General features: G+C 46.0%; 1 protein-coding gene across 25 annotated transcripts in view; it reads right to left on the bottom strand.

Moving 5' to 3' along the window:
• LOC124152286 (mucin-22-like) overlaps positions 1–12,514 on the bottom strand; it is a 112,676-nt gene that overhangs the window by 65,221 nt on the left and 34,941 nt on the right. For all 25 annotated transcript variants that reach the window (XM_048392660.1, XM_048392666.1, XM_048392670.1 and 22 more), the window contains exons 2-3: positions 7,371–7,448; positions 4,524–4,754 (exon numbers count right to left, since the gene is read on the bottom strand). In XM_048392660.1, coding sequence (XP_048248617.1) covers positions 4,524–4,754; positions 7,371–7,437 — 298 coding nt within the window. In that variant the 5' untranslated portion in view covers positions 7,438–7,448. The remainder of the gene's footprint in view (positions 1–4,523; positions 4,755–7,370; positions 7,449–12,514) is intronic.

Here is a 12,514-nt window from a genome sequence, read left to right as displayed (position 1 = left end):
AACAACAAACGAACGAAATCCATGATTATATTAGATAAAACAATAATATGATCAAGATAATGATATATACTCATCATTACTTGTATATACTATTATACCTGAATATCATGGTAATCAATTATGTTTGGTACTGGTAATCTGTATTTATTGATGCTGGCAATATGAATATCGTCTATAATGATAAGGGGTTTTTTAAATTCTGGAATCAGTAATCCTTCTCGTGAGGTTTTACATCCCTAATACTTATTCGATGGACATGCTGGAAGTCGTAAAAAATATGTCATGTAACAAACAATTACATTGTTCGACTTCTTCTTTCAAAGAAAAAAATGAGTGTTCAGAAGCAGTGGTAAACTAGTCCTGTCTCGAACATAACAACAAACCATGGTGGATCCATGACTGTATTACGTTACCAATCAAATAACACTCACCAAAAAATCATTTTACCAATCAAAGCACTTTCAAAAATTACATTCAATAATCAAATCTGTTGAACCATTCAAATCATGTGGTAAATTTAATCACTTTCACTATACCAATCCAAGTGAATCCAATTACGTTCACAAATCGAATCCCTTTCATTTGTTCAATCATTTAGTTAGCAGTCTTTCGTTTTCTTGAATGGTATTATTAAATGTTCATGAACAGTGGCACGGGACTGTAGCTCACCTGGATCTGTAGACAACAGTCGAAATTTCACTGGAGACAGTGACTAAAGAAAGGTTGCTGTCAACGTTGATCCAAATACTTTCTTTGCATATATATAATAAGGACTTAATGACAAAAATTTCGCCAGTGCATTTAATCAGCACAAAAGAAATTTGCTTAATTATATTAAAGGCTTATATCATTTTATTTTACTTTTTTATTTCATTGATTTTATACAATCATATTATGGAGACAAACATTAATGCTATTTCAGCTAATTTGGATCAACAAATTCAAAAAAAAGGGAAATGCACTTTTGCATACATCGTCTATTTCTACCAATGTCCAAATACTAACTTAACACATACCAAGTTTCATCACTGCTGCTGTGACGGCCATATTGAAATCGGATTCTAACCTCTTGAACAAATTCAGTCGCCATTATTGGTAGGAGCAAGCATGTTACTGAGAAGATGTTTGTGACGGTGACGTTCGAGGACTTGACGTTGAGTGAAGTTTGCAAACGATTCGTGTATGTATGAGAGTTGCTTAATTCTCGAAATTTGTCAGTCACAAATAAACCAATCAACGTAAATGTACATGTAACTTCAAAACCGTCACTACATCCTCCTACTCAGGTGGAATGACGTAAATAAGTCTGAATGTCGGAACGCAATTTCGCTTTGTCTTTTTCGCGCCAGTGAATGGTTGTGCGGGTCGTTGTGTTAGTCGTAACATGTACAACCAGGCATGTCCCAGCAGAAGCGCAGACAAACAGCTGTAAGCATATTTCGTGTTTTATCACAATGACGAAGCAGTCGTGGTTTGTAAATATATGGATAAAAAAGGCATTTTGAATAGCACAATGTTGTCAACAGATAGGAATATATCTTGGCAGGAAAGAGGTGGCACATACAGTCACATGCTTCGCGGCGTTGGGAAACAAGCAAACATTTTTGATTGCAAATGGTGTGAGTAGGTCAGGCCGTAGAGCACGAGAATGTCGCTGACAAAACTAGAAACATTGTCGAGGCGAATCTTAGGTTAGAACAACCGCGAACATACGTTTCTGGCACATATAAGTGACACAACTCTGCACAGCCAATTATGGTTCAGTGTACGAGTGGACCTCACGTTACCACTTAAAGTATTAAAGACTGTGTTAAAGTGGTAAGTACAATAACGGCTACTCTACCCTGGGAATTCCGGAGCACAAAATACTCCCAGCAACAAATCTTGGCACTGCTGATTCAGTATGTTATTTGGCCACTGAGACACCCATGGCAATTTAGTAGTAATGCACATCCGTTGATGCTATAGGTGAGGTGAAATGGGGTTTTACGTCGCGTCCAAGATTATTGCACTCAGATAGCGAGGTGCATGCATGCATGTGTGTGTGTGTGTGTGTGTGTGTGTGTGTGTATGTGCTTGCGTGCGTGCGTGTTTGCGTGCGTGCGTGTGTGTGTGTGTGTGTGTGTGTGTGTGTGTGCTTCTGCTAATCCGGACTGATGCCAATTAATAGTGCTTTCCTACTGAGATACCATGCCGCATGAATGCCCCACTCAGACACAGTATACTGACCCCGAGCAGACCAGTCCTTGTTTTATCCCCTTAATGCCGAGCGCCAGACAGGGTAACAACAAGTACCATCTTTTAACGTCTTTGGTATGACGCGACCGGGGATCGAACCCCGGACCTTCCGCTCTCCGGGGAGACTCAGGCAGGCGCTCTACCATTAGACCACGAAGGCTGTCAGTCATTAAAAAAAGCAGGGAGCTGCAACGTTTGGAAATGGACAAACTTGAAGAACATGCAGTGATGTGATCTAACAGTAAAGCTCGGACATATCAAAGGCATTTCTTCCTTCCTAAAAAAATGATAAAAAATATGTTAGTACTAGTACTCTAGTTCGCCCGTTTTTTTAAGTTCAGTGCATGTACGGTTACAAAGTATCTAACACATCCACCAGCATATTGGACAACATTACAAGAGCGTTAACGACTAGGCAGCAGTGGGGTAAGCGGGAACCATGCACCCATGTGTTAACATTGTGTGAGGATGGACACTGACACAGACATTCAAGCAGCTCTCTACTGTACACATTAAACTTTGTTCAGGGTAAAGTGAAACATCGCTAGACCCTATACTGTTCCTCATCTGTTACTCTGTTACTGTTTCCTTTCATATTTACAAAGGAATATCACTCCATTTAGATGTTTGTTATTCAGATATTTTTTAATTCAGACAATGTTGCTGGGAACGGTTCCGTCCTGATTCACGGGGTTTCACTGTATAGTGAGTGAGTGAGTGAGTGAGTGAGTGAGTGAGTGAGTTGGGTTTAACGCCGCTTCACACGGTATTCCAGTTCTATCACGGCGTGTCAGCTTAATGTGGGAGGAAAGCCCGAACTGATGCAGGTCATTCGGTGAAACCCACGAGCACGGGAATGGTGCTGACAAACCTAGAAACATAATCGAAGCGAACCGGGATTCGAACCCATAGGTTTATGGCGTCTCCAAGGGCCGCAACTCTGCACAGCGAATTGCGGCGCCTTTCACGACTTGGCCATTCATCCCCCTTGGTCCTTTAGACAATATAGGGAACTGCTGGGATGGATTACCCTGGTTGACCGAGGTGATATATTGTTACCTGTACGTTTGTTTGGAATAAAATTTTGAAGAAATAGATAAAAAAAAAGGCACAGTAAAGAGCTTCTTCAGGACAGCGTTTGTGGGAGTGTAGCAAATGCATGCATGACTCATGCATCATAACATACCTTATTTCTTCTCCGTCTCCCAACATCGAATACATGGACTCTTCCTATTAAGAGGCTCAACCGCCACCGTAAAAACGTTTTCCTCAAACCAGCGTAACAGCTCAACCGCCACCGTAAAACGTTTTCCTCAAACCAGCGTTACAGCTCAACCGCCACCCGTAAAACGGACACCTCGAACACGTAACGACTTAACCGCCCCCTGTACGCCATTCAACGTAAAACCAGCGTAGACTCAACTGCCATTCGGAACACGGTCACCTCAAACCATCGATGTGGCTCAACGTCCTCCTGTAAGACGTTCAACTTAAACCAGCGTCACGGCTCAATCGCAATCAATCCGCAGCTCACCTCAAACTAGCGTTCACCGCCACCCGTACAAATTGCACAACATGTATACAAGTAATTTACAGCCATTATACCTTTGACAAAGGGGCGTAATTGATGGAAGCTGAAGATTGTCCAGTTTGCATAATTAATAATGTTACGTGTCATCAAACGATACCTTTGTGGTCATGTGGACTTCACTTACGTCTTGTCTCGCCCTGCTACGCGACATCCACTGGACAATGGGGCAAGTATGATTCGTGTACTACTGCATTTAATCATAATATCATCATATTATAAATTGGTGTTTTTATGTTGGCCTTGTAATAGATCGACGGTCAGTCACATTACCCCGAGGCAGGCTGAATTATGACTTGACCTCGGACCTATAAGGCCAATATGAAAAGACCCATTTAATGACATTAATTGACAACCTAACCTAAATGTTTCCAAGTAGAACCAGTCAAGGGGATCAAGACACCCCATACAGGATCTACGTCTATCGCCTTGTTATTGCATTGTAATTAAAGCGACAAAAAAAACTCTCCATAGTCATAAGAAATCTCTGCCAAAAGCGAGTCGATTGTACGACTCGGACAACATCAAGAGCAAGGAATGCAATCACGCGCAAAAGTCGTATTGGCCCGACAAAGCTGTACTTGCCCGCTCAAATCCCGTATTGGTCTGGTTCTGTATGATGCGGGCCAATGTTAGCGTATTACTAATAGTCTATCAATAACAACATCGGCTACCAAACAGGAAGAAATGTTCTTACCTGCTACACACGTGCGTAGAAAGAACGTCGTTTGAGTGTCAGCAGTGAGTGTCGGTTCCGAAGAGTAAAGGTAGCAAGAAAAGCTTCCACTGTTGAATTCTCCCGCTTTACACACTGACTGCGTTCCACAGAAGGTCTTACAAGCATCGAGGGTCGCAGTCGCTTTAAAACCTCTCCACAGATTCTGTGGACCTTTCTTCCCTACTTGGTCAGAATAACTGCATGTTTCACCTGTTACAAAGTAAACCATTTGGGTATGACACTGATTTTAATAAATAACCACAAAGACGTATCATACCGGCACTGACCACAAGTACTGGGTTTGACAGATGTATACGCGTGGGAATCGAACCAGAGTTCTCTGCAAGGAGTTTGGCTAACGTCGCTTTGAACAGTTATTTTATCTTCCAAAACTGGCTGTCACACGAGATATCGCTTGGGTGAGATGAAATGATAACTCCAAGGAGAAATCGCTACAATGAAATTGCATCATGCTGCTTTGCGGGCCATTGTGACGCCATCGGTTACCATGATGCCACAATGCCCTGTCCCTGCCCCTGCCCCTGCCCCTGCCCCTGTCTCTGCCCCTGTCCCTGCCCCTGTCCCTGCCCCTGCCCCTGCCCCTGCCCCTGTCCCTGTCTCTGCCCCTGTCCCTGTCCCTGCCCCTGCCCCTGCCCCTGCCCCTGTCTCTGCCCCTGTCCCTGTCCCTGTCCCTGTCCCTGCCCCTGTCCCTGTCCCTGCCCCTGCCCCTGTCCCTGCCCCTGTCCCTGTCCCTGTCCCTGCCCCTGTCCCTGTCTCTGCCCCTGTCCCTGCCCCTGTCCCTGTCCCTGTCTCTGCCCCTGTCCCTGTCCCTGCCCCTGTCCCTGTCTCTGCCCCTGTCCCTGTCCCTGTCCCTGTCCCTGTCCCTGTCTCTGCCCCTGTCCCTGTCCCTGTCCCTGTCCCTGTCTCTGCCCCTGTCCCTGTCCCTGTCCCTGTCCCTGCCCCTGTCCCTGTCCCTGCCCCTGCCCCTGTCCCTGCCCCTGTCCCTGTCCCTGTCCCTGCCCCTGTCCCTGTCTCTGCCCCTGTCCCTGTCCCTGTCCCTGTCCCTGTCCCTGCCCCTGTCCCTGTCCCTGCCTCTGCCCCTGTCCCTGCCCCTGTCCCTGTCCCTGTCCCTGCCCTTGTCCCTGTCCCTGTCCCTGTCCCTGTCCCTGCCCCCGCCCCTGCCCCTGTCCCTGTCCCTGTCCCTGCCCCTGCCCCTGTCTCTGTCCCTGTCCCTGTCCCTGCCCCTGCCCCTGTCCCTGCCTCTGCCCCTGTCCCTGCCCCTGTCCCTGTCCCTGTCCCTGCCCTTGTCCCTGTCCCTGTCCCTGTCCCTGTCCCTGCCCCCGCCCCTGCCCCTGTCCCTGTCCCTGCCCCCGCCCCCGCCCCTGTCCCTGTCCCTGTCCCTGCCCCTGTCCCTGTCTCTGCCCCTGTCCCTGTCCCTGCCCCTGCCCCTGTCCCTGCCCCCGCCCCTGCCCCTGCCCCTGTCCCTGTCCCTGCCCCCGCCCCTGCCCCTGTCCCTGTCCCTGTCCCTGTCCCTGTCCCTGTCCCTGTCCCTGCCCCTGCCCCTGTCCCTGTCCCTGCCCCCGCCCCTGCCCCTGTCCCTGTCCCTGTCCCTGCCCCCGCCCCTGCCCCTGTCCCTGTCCCTGTCCCTGTCCCTGTCCCTGTCTCTGTCCCTGTCCCTGCCCCTGCCCCTGTGCCTACCCCTGTCCCTGTCCCTGCCCCTGTCCCTGTCTCTGCCCCTGTCCCTGTCCCTGCCCCTGCCCCTGTCCCTGCCCCCGCCCCTGCCCCTGCCCCTGTCCCTGTCCCTGTCCCTGTCCCTGCCCCTGTCCCTGTCCCTGTCCCTGTCCCTGTCCCTGTCCCTGTCCCTGTCCCTGTCCCTGCCCCTGCCCCTGCCCCTGTCCCTGTCCCTGCCCCTGTCCCTGTCCCTGTCCCTGCCCCCGCCCCTGCCCCTGTCCCTGTCCCTGTCCCTGTCCCTGTCTCTGTCCCTGTCCCTGCCCCTGCCCCTGTGCCTACCCCTGTCCCTGTCCCTGCCCCTGTGCCTGCCCCTGTGCCTACCCCCGCCCTTCCAACGCTCTTTCCCCTGCCCCTTTCCCTGCCCCTGTCCCTGTCCTAATATCCAGTTTAATTACAATTATTGACTGAATCATGGCCAGGAAGGAGTGAGTTGTGTTTTACGCCGCTTTGGACAGTATTGCGGCTATATCATTGAGGAGGAAACTTCCTAAGTGATGGAGGTCCTAGATTCATGAAACCTAAGGCTATGTTGCTGCCAAACCAAGGGTCATAATGAAGGCGTATCCGGCATTTGACCCACGGTCATGGGATCCTGGCACGCTAAACACTGCACTGTGAGTGAGTGAGTTGGGTTTAATGCCACTTTTAACAGTATTCCAGTTATATCACGGCGTGTCAGCTTAAGTTGGAAGGAGTGAGTGAATGAGTATGGTTTAACGCCACTTTTAGCAGTATCCCAGCAATATCACGGCGGGGGTCACCAGAAATGGGCTTCACACATTGTACCCATGTCGGGAATCGAACCCGGGTCTTCGGCGTGATGAGCGAACGCTTTAACCACTAGGCTACCCGACCGCCCTAATGTGGAAGGAAAGCCCGAAGTGATGTAGGCCTCAGGCACATACCACTTTGGTGAAACATCGGGGCGAACCGGGATTCGGACCCACTACCACAGGCTGTCAAGCCGCAGTTCGCTAATAACACGTTAATATCAATGGCAGATAAAAGGCAAAGTCAGTATGTGTTCCAACAGAGTTGAAACGGCTACTCAGAAACATTATACTGAACACATGATAATATGAAATATATGATTACCTATTGCAGTCAGAAACAGACTTGCAAAGTGAACGACTAGAAACACCAAAGTCCATCTGGACGCCATAGTGGGGAACACTACAACAGAAACAGTAGATATCATTCGAAGGAAGTTGGTTGGTTGGTTGGTTTGTTGTTTTGCGCCGCACTCAGCAATATTCCAGCTATATGATGGCGGTCTGTAAATAATCGAGTCAGGACAAGACAACCCAGTGATTGACATCACGAGCAACGATCCACGCAATTGGTATCGTTGACATGCTTCAACCAAGTCAGCGAGCCTGACCACCCGATCCCGCTAGTCGCCTCTTCCGACAAGCATAGTCGCCTTTAACGGCAAGCATGGGTTGCTGAAGACCTTTTCTACCCCTAATCTTCACGGGTCTCGAAGGAAGTGAACACACCTATATTTGCATGTAACCAATACATATAGACATGTAAACACACATTGCTGTTACACATGAACATGACGGAACTGTAAAGATTTACATGTATATACACCCGTGAAGAGCCGGGTCAAAATCGGTTTTCAGCAACTCGATTATTTACAGACCGCTGTCACATAGCTGGAATATTGCTGAATGCGGCGGTAAACAAAAAACAAACAAGTATACATATATACACGCATACACAAATAACATCAAAATATACATATATACATGCAAACACAAATGGCGAAGTTACTGAATCATATCAATCACTGTGTACAAGTCTTTGTTTGCTTGACGGTCGTCCAGTCTACCAAGTAGCTAGGCGGTGAGTCACGGTATAATAATCATTATTATTATTGTCATCGAAGTCGTTGATTTCCACTAAATGTCAAGGAAAATGTCTTGAAAGTCTCGCAATAAGTGGGTCCATTTCCGATTTCAGTACACCATTAATGAGGTCCCCCGTCGTGATATAGATTCGCTGTTGTTAATACAATCCAAACTACTGATTCCATCAATGATGACTATGTCTGTTCTGCCAATGCTGAACCCGTGAAGATTCCGGGGTAGAATAGGTCTTCAGCAACCCATGCTTGCTGTAAAAGGCGACTATGCTTGTCGTAAGAGGCGACTAACGGGATCGGGTGGTCAGGCTCGCTGACTTGGTTGATGCATGTCATCGATCCCAATTGCGTGGATCGATGCTCATGATGTAAATCACTGGATTGTCTTGTCCTGACTCGATTATTTTACAGACCGCCGTCATATAGCTGGAATATTGCTGAGTGCGGCGTAAAACAACAAACCAAACCAAATAAAAAAAACCGTTGTAAATGACAATAATACTCGGGTCTTTTCCAAACCAAGTAAAGAACTCAAGGCTGAATATAGTAAGCCGAAAGATCCAAAAGAAATAAATATGTCCTCATTCACCCCAACCTGTCACACGTGTAACGCTGAGGGCCAATATCGAGCCATATGCGGTTGCAGATAAGAAAGGGAAGCCAACCAAGATATCCCCTTATCGATTTAAACTGAAGTATAAAACGTCAACGCCAGATAACAACCAGTCTCGATTATCCGGCGAAACAGATTCCATTGGTCGTAAAGGACAAAATAGGACAATTTATATGAATGATCACAGAAATGACACGAAAGGGGTATGTATGTGATGATACCAGATTTTGCGAAAACGGGAATCAAGAAACGTGTACATGCAGCGTAGGACCCGTGAAGATCCGGGCTAGAATAGGTCTTCAGCAACCATTGCTTACCGTGCCGTGAAAGGCGACCATGCTTGTCGTAAGAGGCGACTATGCTTGTCGTAAGAGGCGACCAACGGGATCGGGTGGTGAAGGCTCGCTGTCTTGGCTGATGCATGTCATCGATCCCAATTGTTTTGATCGATGCTCATGATGTCAATCACCGGATTGTCTTGTCCAGACTCGATTATTTACAGACCGCCATCATATAGCTGGAATATTGCTGAGTGCGGCATTAAACAACAAACAAACAAAAACATGCGGCGTAAACTATTGGTATACTCACATACTGCTTTACTGAGTTGGAATGAATGCGACAATAAACAGTATTTCGCGATCCATTCACATAATTGTTGTCATGGTTTTGCCTTTGGGCCGAATGGAGTCCACATATAATATAATATCGACCGAATATTTTCCGGCATTGTAATAAATTATCAAATTATGACGTACCTGCTTACTGAGGGAGAAGAGTCAAACAAGAATGCTGAAGTAGCAGCTAACAGAATCATAATTAGGGTGAATCTGGGCAAAGGGGAGGGAACTGGTGTTGCCTTAACTTACACGTTTACCTTATCCTTTCGGGGCTGTCGGGTAGCCTAGTGGTTATAGCGTTCGCCCGTCACGCCGAAGTACCGGGGTCGATTCCCGATATTGGTAAAATGTGTGAAGCCCATTTCTGGTGTCCCCCGCCGTGATATTGCTGGGATATTGCAAATATCGGCGTAAAACCATACTCACTCGCTCACCCGATACCTTTCGTTTCTACTTCATGCCGTTCACTTTCATTAAACGTTTTTGATAACTACATCAAAACTTGTCAATGCGAATCGAAATTTATGCAAATATTCTTTAAGGTAGCGTTCTGGACAGATATGAGAGATATACCGTAAGAAGATAGTTTTCCTTGAAACTATTAATGATGCTGTCCATTATTGTAAAAACAGACTCGTTTTCAAGGAGTATTGAAGTCATTAAATATTTTTGGTAAATACATATTTTGTGACGGATTCCACCGGTCACCCAGTATCATCACTATTTGATAGTGATTCATAAACACGTGCTCATGATATAGTCAGAATCGTACAATGGACTCTGCTTTTAGAAGAGATTTTTTTTATGATTATGGAAATGTTTTGTCGCTTTTATATATTTCATGAATTGCTTATTATATACGCAGTCCTTATATCATTATATCATTTATTTGCTGACTTAGAACCAAAATAAATATATCAGTCTATCTGAAACTGGACACATACTGGGATATAAACACTGATGATGTCATCTGCTTATACGCAGTTCAGCTTACGAGTAGTGAATAAACAACACCGCTGCTATAGCTACCCGTGACCTCACACATGGTGTTGCCTAAGGATATTACCTTACACCTCACTCCGCCTGATTGTATCTCTAAACCTACGAGCCTTCTGCTTTTTATCTATGCTTTCCCTCCATAAAATCCCATCTTGCAGTCACCCTTTACTGTCCCTGTCTTACTTTCATTCCTCTTTCCGTCACAATATCCTCTTTCTATCCTCTTTTATAAAAGACAAGGCTTGATAACAGACTCCTTGACTCCAATGAATAGATAGTAATTCATTTATATGGCGCTGTACTCCAGGCATAGGCATGCTGGAAGCGCTTAGGCACGTTTACCCTGGTCAATGAATCAGTGTGAACTCAACAATCATTCTCAGCTCCCTGGGGAGTAAACAACCCAAGCTGCCTGCTGGGCGCTAGAAGTTAACAGCCATTTCATCCTACTGGGTACCCATTCACTGCTGGGAAAGTAAGTGATGTTTTACGCCGCTTTAAGCAATATTTCAACTCTATCACGACGGGGACAATGGCAATGGGCTTCACAAATTGTGTCCATGCGGGGAATCGAACCCGGGTCTACTGCGTGACGAGCGAACGCTTAAACAACAAGGCTTTACAGGCAGTACAAACAATTGATCATGGGTCAGTGACAATGACAAAGGTCAGCTTACAAATGTGTTACGTTACAAGAAATTTAACGAAAAAATACTTTCTCTCTTATCATCTATATTTAATCGAACACTGAAAACATAATCACTTGTGACTGCTCTCATAGCATAGCTGCGATAATACCTAGCTGTAATCTAGCAAAGGCCAGCATTATTTATATTTTACTTGTTCTCTCCCAGTATATATACGTCTTAAAGTGCACGAGTTGTAATAAAACGGCATTTAAAGGGGACAAGCTTTGTCATTTAGTTATTGCTCACTTAAAATTTGCATATTATCTGAATTCAAAGTTGGAAAAAGATGGCGTACATGCGAACTTTATGGTGCGACCATTGACTGTTCTGTTTATAGCGACCTGGCAATAAAGTAGATAGCTTTTTCCGAGGTCGACAATGAGAAAAGATCAGATGCAGATTCTAAAAACATGTTCATAACAGCCACCAAAAGCACAATCAAGATAGAAACACCTGCATTCAACGGGAAAATCTTAGCATGATATTCGTTCAGTGTTGGCGAGGGGGGAGGGTTGGGGCGAGATAAGAAGGGCTTATCATCCCTTCTTGCTGTATGCCAAAAGTTCACGACACGGGACTCTATCGGTTGAGATGTCTGACTACTGTCCACGTCGCGTACATCACAAACTCCTCACATCGCGGAGAATGCTTTACTATTGCTTTTAGCAGTCACAGCCTCCCCGCCAAGTTACAACCATGCATCTTCCCAAGGCAAGGGACTTCACTGACTATGAAAGTCCAGTTTCAACCCTTGCTGAAATAGACTTGAAGTCCGAAGTTATAATTTGGCTCGACTAACGAGTCTAACATGGTCCTATCATAATCGCGGAACAAAATCGACATCCGGTTGGTAAATAACATGGATTTCAACGTGCAGATATCGGTTGATTGCAGGAATTGCAAAGCAAGCATACTGTCCACTTGGCGTCGAGAAATATTTTAAAAATCTTTTCATGTTATTAATCAAGGAATCTAATTATTGTAAGGTAAGACCCTTTTTATTACAATATTGTTCTTGATTATCGATCAGATCGTCTTGACTTTACGTCGTCATTTTTTTAAACAAATGCAAGCGATAGAAGAGGTGGGATCTGATTGGTCAATAGGAGGGACATAGACGGGACATAACTCGTAATAGCCATTGGTGGCGCTACGATTGAGACACGAAATCCCAGCCTAGTTCGGCAAGGGTGGAAACTGGACTATTATAATCAATTAACTCCCTTGCCTCGGGATGATGCCAGTTTACAAACAAATGATTGTCGTGACGTCGAATACTGAGTCGGGTATAAGGGATTCTTATAATGGCCGCTTGCGCCATGGTGGTCGGGTGGCCTAGTGGTTAAAGCGTTGGTGTAGCGGAAGACCTATTCTACCCCGGAATCTTCACAGGTCCTCTCACGTGTGAGTTGGCCTAATACAGTAACGTCGTTGATGACAAACATAAT

This window comes from Haliotis rufescens, unplaced genomic scaffold, assembly GCF_023055435.1.
Source record: "Haliotis rufescens isolate VD_foot unplaced genomic scaffold, xgHalRufe1.0.p SCAF_11, whole genome shotgun sequence".
Lineage (NCBI taxonomy): Eukaryota > Metazoa > Mollusca > Gastropoda > Lepetellida > Haliotidae > Haliotis > Haliotis rufescens.
This window is presented reverse-complemented; position numbering and strand designations above follow the sequence as displayed.